The sequence below is a fragment of the Catharus ustulatus genome, chromosome 5 (genome assembly GCF_009819885.2).
Source record: "Catharus ustulatus isolate bCatUst1 chromosome 5, bCatUst1.pri.v2, whole genome shotgun sequence".
Classification (NCBI taxonomy): Eukaryota; Metazoa; Chordata; class Aves; order Passeriformes; family Turdidae; genus Catharus; species Catharus ustulatus.
Window position 1 is genome coordinate 32,583,020 of NC_046225.1, and position 17,730 is coordinate 32,600,749.

General features: G+C 37.5%; 1 protein-coding gene across 10 annotated transcripts in view; it reads left to right on the plus strand.

The window, feature by feature from the left end:
* Nucleotides 1–17,730, plus strand: part of RAPGEF2 (Rap guanine nucleotide exchange factor 2) — a 219,832-nt gene that overhangs the window by 124,415 nt on the left and 77,687 nt on the right. For 2 of the 10 annotated variants that reach the window (XM_033059458.2, XM_033059459.2), the window contains exon 1: nucleotides 11,235–11,790. The exons of 6 other annotated variants lie outside the window; for them this stretch is intronic. In XM_033059458.2, coding sequence (XP_032915349.1) covers nucleotides 11,731–11,790 — 60 coding nt within the window. In that variant the 5' untranslated portion in view covers nucleotides 11,235–11,730. Of the gene's footprint in view, nucleotides 1–10,749; nucleotides 10,904–11,233; nucleotides 11,791–17,730 lie in introns of those variants that run through there. 2 more of the 10 variants (XM_033059457.2, XM_033059456.1) reach the window with 2 other exon arrangements.

Consider the following 17,730-nt stretch of genomic DNA (forward strand, 5'->3'; position numbering starts at 1 on the left):
CCCAGTCTACCAGAAATTTGTTTAAAGGACCACTGTCAATCTTTCAGCCAAATAGCTGCAGCTTTTAATGTTCCTGATGATTTTTATAAATATCTAGAACTTCCATTCTAATATAAGATCACTTAATTAAAGGAAAAATACAAACAACAGTCTCCTTCATGACTATTCACATTAAGAAAAACTTGCTTTCTGGAAGAAAGAACCACATGATAGGATAGTGGGCAAGAAGGTGTGGTAGGCACAATGAAAACTTGGCTTTCTGAAAAGCTGTAAAGAATGTAGAGAGGTTGGATGGAAAAGCAATTTTTTAAGCATCCTTGACATTAGACGTGTTGCAAATGTATTTACAAAGGAATAAAGTGCCCAGAGAAACAAATGGGGTCAAATCCACTCAGTTGTCAGAAATGTTTGGAGTGCAGGATTTTGAGGGTTTTGGCTTTAGAGGCTTGTATGAGTTATGGTACCTGGACCTATTTAAATAGATGAAATATTGGGACTTGCTGGTAACTGATTTTTCCCCAGACAGGAAAAATGTGAAGAGGAAGGAAGTTGAGAAAGTTCTACTCTGTGGCTTATGCAAAATGAAAGCAAGAAGGTTGCCTCACATAAAAAGTTGAACTGAACTCACTCTGTTCCTGGTTATGACACAAATGAATTTAAGTAATGTCAGCAGAAAAACATAATTGTGCACCCACCTAAATTTGCAGACTATTGCTGTTGAGAAGTAGCATGGTATGCAAAGTTTTAAACATGTGGGCATAAATAATGCATGCTTGTTTGCCCAAACAAATTTGTCTCTATTAATAAACAAAATAGTATAAAATAATTTATTTAACATTTCTAGTGTTCATGTTGAAAATAAAATACACTGTATTGATTGTACCATTAATGAAATAAGGGGCTAGTTCTTAACACTGCCAAGCACTAGTGTCCTTTTACCAGGAAGGATATTTGTTAACTTGCTTTTCTTTGTCTATAAAATCCAGTGTGTAATTTCAAAAGCAACTGCTTTTACTATTCCATGATGGTGATGATCTGCTCATGATTTCAGATGAGCTTGGTGTGTACATCATAATGGGAAGTAGTAAAAAATACTAAATTGATATACATAGTCTGTATGTTTGAACACATCCAGTAATGTTAATTCCTGAAGAGGGTTACTGTGTTATGCATGGTAGGTGCATTTTGAAGTGAGACAATACAAAAATTGTAGGATAATTTAACCTGAAATGCGAAATGCTTGAGATGATTTGGGCAGCTCATGGTAACTGCTTTTAAGTTGGATGTTTCTTCATGGGAACATACACTGGTAATATTATAATAGCAAAAAGTTATTCTCATCCTCGTGTTCTGACAAAACACCACCTTTTTAGCCTCACAGCTTCCTTCATCTGTGTTGTAAGGCACTGTTACTGTTTCAAGTTATGTATTAAGTTTTGTATTTTTATTAATATATGAGTAATGCTATAATTTTATTTTGTGTAGCACTCAAAGCAAAATTGTTAGTTCATCATCCTTTTAGTAATTACTGCTGGCAAGCTAATGCAAAATTAATGACACGTGGTGTGTTATTTACTCAACTTGCAGCTTCTGTCAGACGTTGTCTATTTTTATAAATTACATCATCCCTACTGCAGAACTCATATCCATTGGGATTTACTGTTCTTCCATTCCCTTTAGAAGGGCTCACATTGATGTCATAAATGGATTTGTAATTGTGATTCAATTTGGAAACTCAAAGAGACATTGAAGCTATGCAGTATTTTCTGCAACTGAAGTGTCAGTAATATTTTTGAGGGTTTGTTTTTTTTTTTTTTTTACATATTAATGACACTAGGTCTTGTTTAGAGCTCGTAGAGTTGCCAATACTTTATGACCATACATATGTAAAACTTCGACTAATAGCATAGATTTTCCAGAGTGATGTGATTTTATTGCTTCTACTGACTCATGATATGCTCTTTTCTACTATATAAAAGATTGTTTTTCTGAGATGTAGGGTATAAAACTAACTGTGAGGTATGTCATCAAAGCAGAAAGTTGTTCATGCAGCAGAAAAATGGATTTTTTGTAACTCTTTTCTAAATTGATAATTGTACAAGGTAACTAAATGCAAATATTGAATTTCTACCACTTGGACTCAATGATCCTTGTGGGTCCCTTCCAATACAACAGATTCTGTGATTTGAGCAGAGGAAGATTTTAAAAAGCAAATGCATACATGTGGGAAAGGATATCGTCATTAACATGAGGTTGTTCTGTTAGAAACACTGTTTGTATACAAAGTACATATGGGGAAATGGGATCTGCCATATTATATTTGTAGAATGCCAGTACAGGTCCTTTCAATGCTGGCATTTCTGTACAGATGAGTATCATGAGTGATAGTAGTAGTGCAGTTATTTGCCCACTAAAGGTTGGAAAGAAGCTGTCGGTTCATTTTTTCCCAAGCATCTGAGCCAGATATGTGATCTGAGCTTGACATAATGACTTAAAGATAAAATTATTAGTATTATTAGGTGTTTTTGAGTACTTTTAATAAAGCCTTGTATTTGACTTGACTAATTTCACATTATCATTTTGCTGAGTGAATTTCAAAGCTCTAAAAAAATTAACAAATTTATTAGTTAAAATAACCTAAGCAACTAAGAAAGTATAGACTTAAAACATGGGGAAAATGTTATGTTCCAAGTTCCAAGAAGGCAAATGGCATTCTGGCCTGGATTAGCAGTGATTATCACCTTGTACTCAGAACTGGTGAGGCGATTCCTGGAATCCTGTTAGGTTTTGGGTCTAATTACAAAAAGGACATTGAGTTGCTGGACCAGGTCCAATGTGTGATGGGTAAACCCTTTTCAACTGTATGGGGTGGCTGTGTGTATTACAGTACATAGGCTAGATCCTGCTGAATGCAAATCCAATTATCCATGGCATTTATATTTACTTGCATCCTTCACTGGGTGACAGTTCAGTTCAGGAGAGCTAACAAGCCTTAAGTAAAGCAAAGTAATTGCCTTGAATTTACCACAAGGTTTCTGTGTAAGTTTGTTCCCTGTCCTTCACCACCCTGTTATGTAGACATACTTTTAAGGTATTTTTTTAGATTCCTTGTATTTACACTTTTCTGATGGAAAGATTTGAATTTTTTTTCATGAAAAAACCTTTTTGTTAAATGTAAGGTCTAGTTAGTATTAGTATTCTGTTGTATATGTAATGGGTTTTGAGTGCTGGGCTTTGAGTGGTTAGCCTTAATTATATTTGAATTTTCAGACAGTAAAGTTTTGATATGCAGCTGGAACAGCTGGCAGGTGTTATGTGTATTGTTGGTGTACCTGGAAGAAAACCCATATTGTGTTCTCACACATTTTCTTTATTTTATATGCATGTATGTGTGCATGTGCTACAGTGTAAAATATTTTACTTTTCCTTCCTTCCTTCTACTTCTAAATTATGTATTGCTCTTGAATACTGTAATTTACTGAATGTAAATGCTTGCAGCAGCTAACTGGTTTTAGAGTCTTCAAATGATCTGTGGGGCACAAAAGACCACTTTAAAAGTAAGAATTCTGACACCAGTCTTGGAAACAGTGTAGAATCATATTACAAGGGAAACTCAGTCTGGTAGGTGCACTTCTACCTATTTTTATTTAGCAGTTCTATATCTAGGTAGCTGATCTTATAATTGCAAGGGAAAAATGTAGTGTTACCTTTTCAAAATGGAGCATCTATCAAGTAATGGTAGTTGGCTTCCCAATTTATTTGATTAGGGAAGAGGAAAGGGAAAGGACATGGACATTTCTTAGAATTTTGTGTAAAGTTCTCTTTATTTGACGGATATAATGTTGTGATTTGATTTTTTTCCTATATAAAACCAATTTGGCTCATTTTGCTTGGCAATTATTTTAAAAGTAAAGAACATGTGAAATTATGTGGGGTTTGTTACTGATGAGAGGTCTGTATGAATTATTTCTGTACAGTTGCTAGAGGCAGAACATAAAGCTCTCAGGATACGTTAGTTCATCGTGCATTACACAAGAGAGGATATGTAGGGGCAGAAGAAGAGAGTTCTCCCAAAGAAAATGATCTTACATTGGTAAACTCAGATTTTAATTGGGAACCCCTGGAGTAGGCTCTTCAGAGAGTCTCCTGACATGAGACTGTGACTAGAGAAAAAAACAAGAGTTATTTCCTTCCAACAGACAACTGGAGCAAGTGAAAATTCTCTGTAACAGCAACCAGCTCTTTCAAAGTTAAATTTCCTCAAAACACCAGAGATAAGTAGTAAGTTACTCAGGAAGATGTCCAAGTACACATTAAAAAAGGTGAACAGACAGTCTAGTGGTTTTCTGCTGGCCTCGTTTACGTCTGTACCTTGAACAGAATTTCATATTCTTTCTTAAAGCTTCTAAGTAAGAAACTGTTAGAAAGCATATTGTATTAGCTTAGAATGAAAATACAGCCCCTTCACTACTGCTGAAGTCACCCAATGAATAAATAAGCAATGAAAACCAGCTAGCATTTACAGGAGACTGGAAAATCTGGGGTTTGTTTGTTTTTAATCCATTAATATTTCATATTGAGATATCGAATAATTGTTCCTGTGCCTTAGTTGGTCTAAGTTGGTTCAGTTCTATGCCACAACAATCGTCCTTGTAATGCGAATATGCCAGTGTATTTCAGGTAGCAGGCTTCAATGGGGCTACTAATGACCTTAACAATATAGAATTTGGACAGATGGTTGACCTCAGAAAAAATCCCTGAGCTTTATTTTCACATTTTAAAGTCCAACAGTAGAATACCGCATGAAAGAGGTCGTTATCATTCTTCTATAAAGTTTTCCTACATTGTTACACAGCAACGAGTGTGAAATGTTAGGGTTGCCTCGCATAAATTAAGGACTTGTGTCCCTGGATTCCTGCTGTGAAATTGGTATGGACACGATGATATTTGGGAGTTTTGGTGGATATTTTGTCAGGGTTTTTTTTTCCTCCCAGGCAATGGTCTGATTTGTATGTTGGTAGTGAATCTTGTCCCCAGCAGGTATGGATGTCAAAGTACTGTTTAGTTCTGGTAAAGACAACTTGCTGCACCTGTATGCTTGAGATCATGATTCTTGACCTTAAAAGTGTTTGCTGTTTTGCTTTCATGCTCTTTTCCCCAGTTTAAAAACAGAAAGCACTTTCTCACGGTCTCTGATGTACAGTAATTTCACAGTTACAAGCCGCATCTGTTTATAAGCCGCAGGTCTGGGTGTCGGCAACATTTCGTTCTTTGTCCATAAATAAGCCGCACTGGATTATTAGCCGCACTTTCGTTCGCAGTGAGGATCCATGTGCAACTTTCACAAAGCTGCCAATTAGTAACGGAGTCGTGGGATCACGGGGTTTACTGGCTTGGCCCTGCTCGGGGCGGCTGCCAGGGAGCGGCCCCAGCCCCACTTACCACTACCGCCGGGAGGCAGGGGAGCGCCGTGCCTGGCCAGTGCCACCAGGAAGCAGGAGAGGGGCTTGCCTGGGTGGTGCCACCAGGAAGAGGGAGAGGGGCGTACCCGGCCGGTGCTGCCGCTGGACCCCCCAGGGCCGGCAGCGCTGCCGCTGCACCGCCACTGCCCCACTGCTCAGGGCCAGATGGGCTCCAGCTTGGCTCGGGGCTGCTGCTGGCTCGGACTTCTGGGTTGGGAAATTTCCAAAATTTTATATAAGCCGCTCCTGAATGTAAGCCGCACTTCCAGTTTGGGACCAAAATTTTAGTCAAAATGGTGCAGCTTATAATAGTGAAATTACTGTAATTAACATGCCATTGTTAAATCTGGTCATAACAGTGATGTGAAAAAATTTTGTAAACGTTGGGAAAAACTTCCATCTATCCTGACATAATGCATTTTTTCCACTACTGAAGTACTGAAACAGTGAAGGAAATGAAATTAATCAGTGACCATCCTGCCAGCTGAAACCATTAGTACCGCAAATCTTATGATTAATTTTTAACATTTAATAATGATAATGTGTAGTTTTAAAGCCATGTCAATATGCATTCAACTTTAGGCTTGTGTAAGAACGAGCACTTTGTTTTGTGTAAAAAATCACAGGTAAATCAGTTAAACATCACATAAAGTGACTTCACAAACATACATATTACACATGATTTTGACCTAGAAGGAGCATAAAAGATGTGTTTATTTTTTGGTGTTTGTTTGTGGTTTGTTTTTTTTTTTTCTTTCCCTAAAAGCATTGTTAGATGAAGAGCATAAACAATTATGGAGTCCAGGGAAAAGTTTCTGTGCTCTGGTGCTGTGGTGCGCCTTTGCTCAAGTCAGTTTTATAAGCGAATTTAGATATTCTGGAAATAGAATGACTTGTCGCAGTTTGGATGAGTGACAATCCATAGGTTTTCTTCGCATCTGTTTAACATAGTTGTGGAACATAAGAGAATTCTATGGCAGGTATTTCAGATGAATGCTATGACTTGCTCCCATTTTAAGAGGAATGACATGCAAATAAAAAGTTTACTGTACTGAAAGCAGAGCTGTGCACAGAAGGTGACAAATGAGTCTGCTGTCAGAGAGAAGATTGGCAGTCTATGGCACATCCACGCAGATGAGGCACCAGCCCGACTGTTCTGGGCTTGTCATTATTTTAGAGATCTGGATTATAGATTCATCTCCAGCAGCAGTTCAACAGAAGGGCATTTGTTCAAATGGTCTGTAGCGTTAGTAAATATGTTATTAAACAGCACATACCACTCCACAGTAAGTCTTGCTTTGGTGTCACCAGTTGTGCAATGAACATAGTTATAGTGATGACAGTGCCACAGCCTTATTTAAAAAAAAATAAATAATGTGGCAAATACTGTTACTTTATTAGTGTGTTTTGGCCAAAGTGGTATTTTACTACCTTGGAGAGCACATTTGGTAATTTTCTTTTATTCAACAGTTTTATTTAAAGTTCTTGAAGTTCTTGAGAAAATACTAGTAGGGATTGGTATTCCTAGACTGTCCCATGTCTGCTTTATGCTGATACATAGGAATTTGCATGCATGAAGTCAGGTCATACAGCCGGAGATCTAAATTGCTGGCAGTAAATTTGCCTGAATACTTTAGGATAAGACTTACGTATTGTATGGGACATTTAAATGTATTGTAGCATTTTGAGTGAATTAGTGTTCTGGATTTTTGATGGTTTTGGTTGGTGTTCTTAAATCTGATGGGAGCAATAGATTGCTACGTAGTAATCTCTCTGGTGAAGTTAGTGGGAGGCAGAGAACGCCAGCATTATAAAATTCAGAAGCATGCTCCTGGGAGCTTAGTAGTTTTGTGTCCAATAGTCCTGAGCTCAAATTTAAGTTTTAAACTTCTAATTCTTTCCAAGTCAGGAGGACGGGGAAAGAGAAGATAGCTCTGCCTTATTTTCCTTAAAATTACGTACTACATTCTTGCACTCTTCAATTTAGCTGTTATTGCATCTATACAGCTATGTAGTATCTATGTAATTGTCCCTTCACTGTGAATGTTTTTTCTAGCTACTGCATGGAGTCATGCAGTGGCAGTAAATTTGGTGACCTTAAGAGTGTTCTGTTCGTTTTTGACTAGGTATTTGAACACGAAGGAAATGATACTTTACATTGTGTTTAAAGGGAAGGGGGAAATGTGCTGGTAATTTCTGATTTTGAGGTACTTCAGGAAAAGAATTGTCTCTGTATATGTAATCTGTATAAAAATGTAATTACTTCTGTAAATAGTTTTGAGTTAACTGCTTGAAACTGAGGAATTGAGGTAATCTGTTTTTACAGCATTTGTCATTAACCTAAAAAGGTTTAATACTCCAGGCATTGTTGGCACTGCTTAGGAGAATATCCATGTGAGATGATGTTCTAGAATGTAAAATAGTTGAGGGACATTACAGTCAGATGATATATGCTGCTGAGGTCTCTACCAATTTCTACCTAGAATTGTGTTTTGTTTGTGAATCCCTAATTCTGTGGGGTTGGTAGGGTCCTATGGGATAGCCCTAGGATGTCCATACATTTGTAGTTGCTTTTGAAATGGCTTTTTTGCGTTATTTTCTATGACTCATGAAGGGATACTAGATTACTTTTATAAATACAGTATTTTGAAAGCAGCCAGGAATAGCTCATCATGTGCAATTATTACATGTCAAGTTTATTAACATTTCACTTTAATGGCCTAAAAACATTTGAAAAACTGTCTTGCCTTTTTTTTTGTTTCCAAACTTTTAAATCTAAGCACAGGGTTCTTCCATGAGTTTTGAAAAACCCATGAAGAGAAAGTTGCAGGTTGGTTTTCTGTGATGTATTTATACTTGTTTATGATAGAAACTTTCCACAATATATGTTGTTCTCATGTTTTACACTGATTTAAATTTCAATAATTTTTCACTGTAACCCACAACAATTCATTGGACTTCTACTTTAATTATTTTTTATGAAAATAAATTGTATGTTTTGTGAACTGAAAATGGACGGTATGTACAATCACACCATACTTGGAAATGGTGACAGTTGAGGAGGAAGAAGTAGAAAGATGGAATCGACCATTTATTTTTAAAAACTGTTTCGACTCACTAATTGTCTGTGAATGGTGTTTTCTTCACCTAATTTCATAAATATAACTTTCTAAATTTTGATTGTAAGGAGCCTTATTTTTCTATTTTGGAAACCACAAAGGTTTTGTCGGTCTGATGCAAATGAACATCAATTAAACTTCATTAGGTTAATAAAAATTTTTGCATTAATGTACGAAGTACTGGCTTAATTTACTAACAGATGAGTAGAAGTGTGTAGTGGTGACCAGCATAAGTAGTAAGAAAGTGTGGGTTTAATCATGTTTTCAGGTTACTCATGGAGGCTTATGGCACAGAAATGTATGCTGGATTTTAGCTGGAAGTATCAAGTGGTGTAGAGAGGATGCATGTTGATAGTTGTGTGCGTGACAGAGTTCAGAAAGTCGTGTGATGCTTTCCTGCACTGGGGAGATGTTTCTGTTTCGGCAGAACTTAATTTTTTTTCCTGACATGAGCATAAAATACTCAAATTCTGCTCATGGTGCTAACCACAAGGCCACCCAATCAGGCTGAAGAATGTTTTAATTGCTTTGTCACCAAGTAATATTTTAAAATTTTGCACTAGAGGGAGTTTGCCTAAGCTTCCTAGAATTCATAACTTCTGCTACTTCTAATAAGCACTTCATCAGAAAATTGATTGTGCTCAGCGTTAAACTGTTTTGCAGGGCTTAAGCATCATTTAATGTTTTAAAATCATCTGTTAGTTGCACTGGCACATGACAAAGACTTTCAAAATTCTAAACCAATTGCTGTAATTGAATAATTTATCTTTTAGAATATATTGAAGACCAAGAGCATAACTGTCATTAAAGTCCCATAAATGTAAATACATTCAATTTAAAAGGTGCTGTATATGAATCTCAGTCCATTGAGTAATTGTGCAAAAAATAGATTGGATTATTTCAGGATCTTCTTTACTGTTGCTAGAATTCATTTCCACTGATTTTTATAGCCTCTTTTGCTAGCAATCATTGCCAGGAGTGAAGGAAATCAATGTGTAGCAAACTAAACTCATTATCAGTGTACATGTTAATTTGGGGGAAGGCAGCTGCAGATTGTATGACATAGTATTCTGTAGTATCCAGTTTTTTCCTGTGTATTTTACCTCTCTAACAACTGTTAAGTCTTTTCTTCTGTTGTCATTGTTGGGAAAAAAAAATACTTTGAAGTTATTGTAAGGCCAGATGGTCTCTGATTTTAAAGAATGTGTTGTGAAGATGTTAAAACTGTACTAATGTTGAAGCCTAATGGAAGTGTGTCATGTGCTTGGCTTGGCCACTTCTATGTCAAGTGGGACAAACCTGTGGCACTTAAGAGGTGCATTGTATGGAGCTGACAGTTTATTGCTTGAGCACATCCCCATTGCATTTCAGCTCCTCTGCAGCATGATTTTACTAACACAGCATGGGAAGGGCTGTAGTGTAAATGGGAGTGACTGGAGATATTTCTGAGTTTAAGATTCAATTACATTTTGAGGGGAGAATTACAAATGCCAAATTTATGTCAGTCTCTTCCACAGCCTGTATACCCTGTGTTTTTAGTAGGATTTGTGTATTCAGTGTACCAGGAGAAGCAGGAGCTCCATTCAGAAAGGATTGAAATGATGTGTTAAAGGTGTGTGCACATGTACCTCCCACATCCCGTGCATGGATGTCTCCGGCCTGTGAAAGGGAGAAGCTGCTGAAAATCTGAGAGAGCTCATCAAGTGCACTGTTTGTAAATACGTAATAAAAATGTTTACATCTCTGCAGCAGCTCTCTTTTGGGTGGAGGGGAAGGGGTGGTGATGTCTCTGCTCTAGCATTATCTTCTTGAAAAGTCGTGTTCGTTTCAGGATTTGGCGAGGTAAATGTGGGTCCTCATTCCCACCCTGACTTCAGTGGTATTCTTAGGAGCCAGCAGCAAACGGATCCCTCCCCTGTGGGGATGCCTTGATCTTCCGAGCTGATGCCAGACACAGGCAGGAGCTTGCTGTTTTATCTGCATTGTCCCATCTCCACCTTAATGAGTGAAACAGTTAAGTATCAGAGGGGGCGAGCCCCTAGGAATGTGTCTTCCATTTGACTCGAATATTTCTGTGGATAAAAGGAGAGGGAGGGAGAGGAGAGAGAGAAATCCACTTACATCACTCGAACTGCATTGAGTGTGTGCCAGTGTGCAGGTTAAGAGACAGACTTCAGTGTCTTTGCTTTCTGCAGGAAGCAGCAATGCCGTTTGTATCCTAAGAGGAATTTTTTATTTAGAAAAGGAAGCATTCTTTCTACCCAGGAAATGGCTTTCCTTGTGCGTTGCTATGCCAACTGCCTGCAGCCATGGTCTTCCAAAGTAAGCACAATAACGTAATTATATTGGCGTATTGCATTCAGACTCATGATTCTCTGGGTTTTTGTGTGTGTAACGGTGTTGTATTTTCGTTACTGGCTCTTTGGGCAGTAGAAGTGCTTGTCTTGATTGTGAGGAAACAGGCATCATAAAATTAAATGTGCATCAATGTCATGCTGCTAAAATTAATTGTGCAAACTTGGTTAGCTGAGTGGAACAGAGATCACTGGTCACTACTCTGTCAGCATCATTAGCAGCCAGGGGAGGAGGTCCCTATTCGCGTGCGCTGCCCTGATTTTGGGGGAGTGGAGGAAAGTGGTGGCGGGAGGGGGGAGGCTGCGTTTGTGAGTGTGTGATTGCAAATGAAACAGGAGTATTAACAATGCTTGACTGAGTGCTGGAGGCTGGTTCCTGCACCCTGACCAATATAGTACTGTCTTAAGCCTTTTTGAGGGAGTCTCTGTGCAGTCAGCCATTTTAGCTTTTTTTTGTCCTTTTTTCCCTCCCCTCTTTCCCATTCCTCAGGCTCAGGGAATGGTTTTGTTCCCTTGAATGGATGCTGGATATGTAGGGTTTCATCAGGCTCTGTACGTCCTGACATGCTTAGACTTTCAGTGTTGCAAAAATGGAGACTAATGCTGTCATTTGGATTGCTGCTCTGCACTACAAGTGCAAGGGGGGTTTTGAGCTTACCAGTAGTGACACTTTTAGCTCCAACTTGGCTTCATCCCCTCCACCTCTTTTTAATTTAATTCTGTAGAGGGTGACTTGCCATCCTTAAGATATTGGTACATGATGTGTAAATTCAGTTCAGCTTATGTTTCTTCATTATGAAACCACTTGCAGTCCCAGCTAACCATGGAGTTATGGGCCAGCAGGAGAAACACTCAGTAAGTATTGCAAATTCTGTTTGTTCTATCAATAACCTGTCACGGGAAAACTGCATGGAGATTGAAACTGCTTGTCATCCTGCTCACTGGCGTTCCTGCTTGTGGGTTTAATAGTGGGTTTGGAGGGAAAGCTGTCTCTGAGGTGGCATTAATGTCAGTGACTGTATTTAAAATTGTTTTTAGCTTAGAAAAGGCAACTCTGTAGGTTCTTTTTGAATGTTAAAAATTTACTGAAGAAATGCTGACATACTTTGGTTGGGCAGGAACCTTTGAGCGTTCAGTTAAAATCATTATGCATTTGTTAAAACTTTAAAGCACTATGTAAACTGTATAACAAGTGATATAATTGTGGGTGATGATAAGAATAGATTTATTCTGTCTAGTGTGTGGTACAAGTGTACTGTTGCCTTATAGCATGGCGTTTAACATCTGTGATACACTTACGCTGAAATGCAGAAACTGTTAGTAAAACATGGAATGAACAAAAGGCGTAAGTACTGCTGCTTTCTAATTGATCCCATGAGTCAGCTACACCTTTGTCATGCTTTAATCCCATAGGCTCCCTGTGTTTATTGTTTAGGAAAAATGCATTCATAAGCAGATGAGCAAACATCTTTTAACAAGGCCTCAGGTGTCAGGAATTAGAAATTTAGGTTTTGCATGACAAAAGGATTCTGCAAGTTCTATAAAAATGTATAGAACCTTATTGCTCAGATTGGATGTTTAAATTTTCATGCTAGATTTTATATGATTCAATACAGTTTTCAATCTTAAAATTGTTTCTTGGGTTTATTTATGAGTATGTGTTCTGTGACTGCTGTGTCTTAGAACATGGGAATGCGTGCATAGGAATATGAACAGTATGTTCAGCAGATATACTTAAAGAATCGTAAATTATGGGAAGAAGAGGTGATAGTAGGAACTTTTTGATTGAAGAACATTTTTTTTGCAAGAATTCAGTGTTGATTCTGTAGAAATACAGAAAGTAACCTAGAAATGTTTTAGAATGTGTCCAGTGAATTTTTCTTATACATGTAGCAACATATCACAGTTTCTTATTGTAGACTGTTTTGTTCCTTTCCCTTGTTAATTACATTCTAAGTAAAAGAGAGTTCATGTAACCAAACTGTTTGGTCCTCATTAAATATTTAGAACTTAATCTTAAAAAAACGCAAACAAAACCCACCTTCTTTCCTCCTGAAACTCAAGCCCTGAAGAAGCTGAAATAGAATAGGATACTTTGAACTTGCAAATAGGAATAAAATGAAAAAGCTGCATATGTACGGGGTTTTTCTGCTCTTTCTATTCTCCAAAAACGGCAGTGAAAAGTTCTAGACTTACTCTGGTAGCACAAGTAGTTAAACTGATATTAAATAAGTGCTTATAGATAAAGGAAAAAAATAAACTAGCTTTTTAGAAACTCTACATTGCAAACTGTCATATTCTAATTGTATAACTTTGAGTTACTTAAATCACAGAGATTAATTTCACTCTTCAGAATGGAGAGTGGACTAAAATGTAGTAACAGTAAAAGGAAAAAGGCCAAGGGTATTCCTTTACAAATGTCCCTATATGCAAGAGAAAGAAATCATACTGTCTGACATGCGGTTGTAGATTTTGCATGAAAAAAAAAGACAATTTAAAACTATATAGAATTTTATAACTAAACTGTTAGACTAGGTCAGCAAAAACCATTGCTTTGACAATGAAACTTTTCATGCCTGTTCAGCAGGTAGACAATATTTTTGTTGGAAAGTAAGGCTGAAAGATGTAAAATTTTTACAGAGAGGAAAGGAACTTGGAGCTTGGAACTCCAAACTTCCCTTGAAAGATAAGACTTTATCTTACTTTGCCTAAGAGAAAAACTTCTTGATTTAATCATTTCTGGTAATGAGTTCTTTTCATGTTAGTGTTTTCCCAGAATTGTAAATATTTTATTGATATGACTTGAACTTATTTCAAGGAGAGAGGCTTAATTACTTATGTGGCATCCTCACCCAGAGTCTCACAGCTTGATTTGCTGAAACTGAATACAAAATTCAGTTCCAATCTAGAACTGAATGCAAAAATCTACTGTGCAAGGTTTCACAAATTCATGTGAATTAATTTTACTTAATGCTGTTAAATCTTAATTTCACACTAGTTAGGAAATGAGAGTATATGGTTTAAATCTACTGTTCTATGAAAATGGTATGCAAACTGGCCATTGTGTTAATCATGGTGGAAACAGAGAGAGGAAGAGTAAAAAACACTCATTTTTCCTAGGTTTTTAAAATATAAAAAATAAAGTCATCAGCATCAATCACTGTATTGGTCTTATATACCTCATATTTCAAACTCTTTCATGGAAGAGTTTGAAGCAGTGCTACAAGTGCTACGTAGCTGAAAGTGATTTTCCTTGATACACAACTACAGTAATTTCATGATTATAAGCTGCACTGATTATAAGCCGCACTTCCGGGTGTCGGCAACTTTTCATTCTTTGTCCATATATAAGCCGCACCTGATTATAAGCTGCACGTTACAATACAGAGTGTGATAAAAGGTATCTATTTTATCACCATATGTTGAGGGTGGGGGCAATGATCCTTATCTCCACAGCAGATATTCTCCTAATGGGCCATCCATTGAAACCAGGCAAGGCATTGTTCTTTATCTTTTCACAACCCATCCTTCCTCCAGCGAGTCATTTTCTACTAATGGCCCATTGAGTCCCACTTCGTGACTGATAAAATTACTGCATCCCATTGGGAGATGCTCCAGCCAGGGGAAAGAGCCTAACATTTCTTACTAAGATAAAAACAGAGGTTTTGGGACACTAAGGTAGCCCCTTTTTCCACTGGACTCCAGAGGAAAACCGGATTTCTCCACATCACCACTGGATCTTTAGAGGGAAACTGCACCTTCTACAGGACTACTGCTTCAACTGAATCACACCTGTCACTGCAGGAGAACTGCAACCACCATTTAATCAAGCTGCTATCAACACCCTACCTGACAGGGTGTCAGGTTGTACTCTGACTTTGTCAGGGTTTGGAGTTTGTTTCTTTGTAGTACTGTATTTCTATTTTATTTTCTCTAGTAAAGAACTGTTATTCCTAATTCCTATATTTTTGCCTGAAAGCCCCTTGATTTCCAAATTATAATAATTTGGAGGGAGGTGGTTTACATTCTCCATTTCAAAGAGCAGCTCCTGCCTTTCTCAGCAGACACCTGTCCTCCAAACTAAAACAGCAACTTTTTGTTCTTTGTCCATATATAAGCCGCACCTGATTATAAACCTCACTTCAGGTTCGGACCAAAATTTTAGTCAAAATGATGCGGCTTATAATTGTGAAATTACTGTACTGTCATCTGTTCAGCAGGTAGTGAAATTATGCTGTGTGTGAAAGATGGCAGAGAAATGAAAGCAGAATTGTTGCAAAAATACTTTTGTTTAGTTGTTGTGTTTGATATACTTTACCAGATTTTGTGTAATTAAAAGAATCGTAAAATAGTTTGGTTTTGAAGAGTCCTTAAAGACCATCTTCTTCCAACTCCTCTGGCATGGACCCGGACACCTTCTACTAGACCAGGTTGCTCAGAGCCCCATGCAACCTGGCCTGGAATACTTTTGGGGAAGGGACATCTTCACTAGGTTCATTCTGTTTGGCTGTATTGTTGCTGGTTATAGGAGCCCTCTCAACCAGCTTTGTAGGGCTTTGATTATAATTTTCCTAATCTTAAATTTTAGGAAGATGAACAATGTTTCAAAAAATATTGCTTTGTGGATGTTCAAACAATCTCCTGAAAAGCTTCACATGTTGCATCTTATACCTGGCTTATTATGTGGAAAAAATCACATGAAGTTGTAGTACTCGAAGGTTCCCATTGTAGGCTTGGGCCTTGGAAGGTGTTAGCTTTTGATCTCATTTGATTTTTCCTTTCGTTTGTTGTTTGTAGGAACATTACTCAAGGTCAACTAAAAAAATGAAAAAAATTGACAGGTATAATGACTTGTAAAAATGAAACTTGAGATGCATAGTTCTTTCATGACTGTGTAATGATTACCACCTCAGGAATTGCACAATTCATTGTAGGGACTTACGGACAACCTGTAAGAAAGTACGTTTTTACTTCAGGTGTAATTGAAATAAAGTCTGCTAAAAAAAGGACAAGTTTTGCTGCTGGCACAGTGACACTTCTTTAGTGATCATGGATGCTGCAGTCTTTGATGTGCTCAACCTGTCTTGAATTACTAAAAAATATTGGAAACAGTAAGTAAAATTTTGGGGTTGTTCTTACCATATTTTAATTCACAAAGATTTGTGACCATGTGCTAGGGGTCCCCTCCCTCCCAGGAAAGAAAAGGAAATGAGTGATATTTTGAGGAGAAGTCTTGAATGAGGAATGTTCAAATATGGTTATTTTAGTTTCATGTGTAGTAAGGGTGCCTGTTGGCATGTTTTAATAAGAAATCTAGAGCTATACTGGAAATAATTTTCTGTTACTCGAAGAGATCATCAGTATTTTTTCTTTAACTCACATAATAAATGTAACGTAATATAGTTATTTGTCCTTTGAGTGAGCATCTCACAGCACTAATAAGTTGGTGGAAAGAGGTGTGGTGTTGTTATCAGATTAGCATAGTTGTTAGCAACTGTGGCTGCTAAGCTTTGGTCATTGCGTATACATATCTGGAAAAGAAATAGGTGTATGAAAAAGCTCAGTCTAGGTAGTAGTGACCTGTTAGCTGCTGCAGCTACTGATGGTTATAATTCTGTTCATCTTGATTAATTACATTGCTCTGGGACGTGATACACATTATCTTCTTTTGTTGTTAGGCACCTTTATTTTTAGCACTTATTGAAACCTGCTTCCTGGTTATTCTTTTCCTTTTAATTTGCGTATTTTGAAAAAAATTTCCTCTCTGGAGACCAATAAAGGGGTTGTGGATTTTTCATATGATTAGAAATAATGTTTCACCTCTTTATAAGTGCATTATGATAGAGTTTAATTGCACGACCATATATCTTCTGCAAGATTTATCTCAAGATGGCTAGCTCTGTAATGAGCAGCTGTTTTAGGTTTTGGGCCAACTTCATCGCTCAAAAGGCAAGGTTGTGTTTATGGTGTACTATTCAAGTCTTAGTCTGAAGAGAAAAGCATAAATATTATTCTCTTTTGTGGCTTTTCAAGATGCTTCTAACTATGGTGTTTAGGCAAATAATTAAAGTGGTGTGGGGCGGCATATCTTAATTTTCAGGAAGTCCTACTGAAGCAAATCTTTGGCAAATTATAAGGGAATAATTGTAGAATTAAGATGGTCATTCCACAGCATAGGAAGGTCTAAATAAGCATTCAGAGGATGGATTTTCTTGCTTCAGTTTTCTGTATTGGCCCAGTTCAGGCACTCACAGCCTAATGATCATGTGAAAGGTTGATTTTAAATGACTTGCCTGGCACCCTGCCTGAGATCAGTTGTAGACTCTGGCTAAATTCCTGTTCTGCAGGACAGCGTGTAACTGCAGATTTCCCCAAAAGCTTGAAAATGATGACATTTGGGCCATTTCATAGGAATGACAGTGAATGCATTTAGTGACCTGTAGAGATGGCAGTGAGAGCATTCTTGGCACACAGAAGATGTCCTGCTATCTTTCTGTTATGGTTTCAATGCCTGGGGATTGCACAGCGTATTTCAAAGTGAAAGGAGAAAAGGGAAAAACAAAACAAAAGAAAACCCACAAAAACATACCAGAAAGGCTGCCATTTGATGTAATGAAGTAGCTAAAATTTTTCAGGTCAGTGTAGATAGTTGATGTAGAAGATTGCACAGTAGCACATTTTTTAGCAAGTTTATAAAGTAAGAGAGTTTCAGGCCTCACAACATAACCATTATTATGGCTCTAGTTTGTATTGTAAAGTGCCCAAATCTAGTGGTACTGTTGGAGTGTTTGCAGA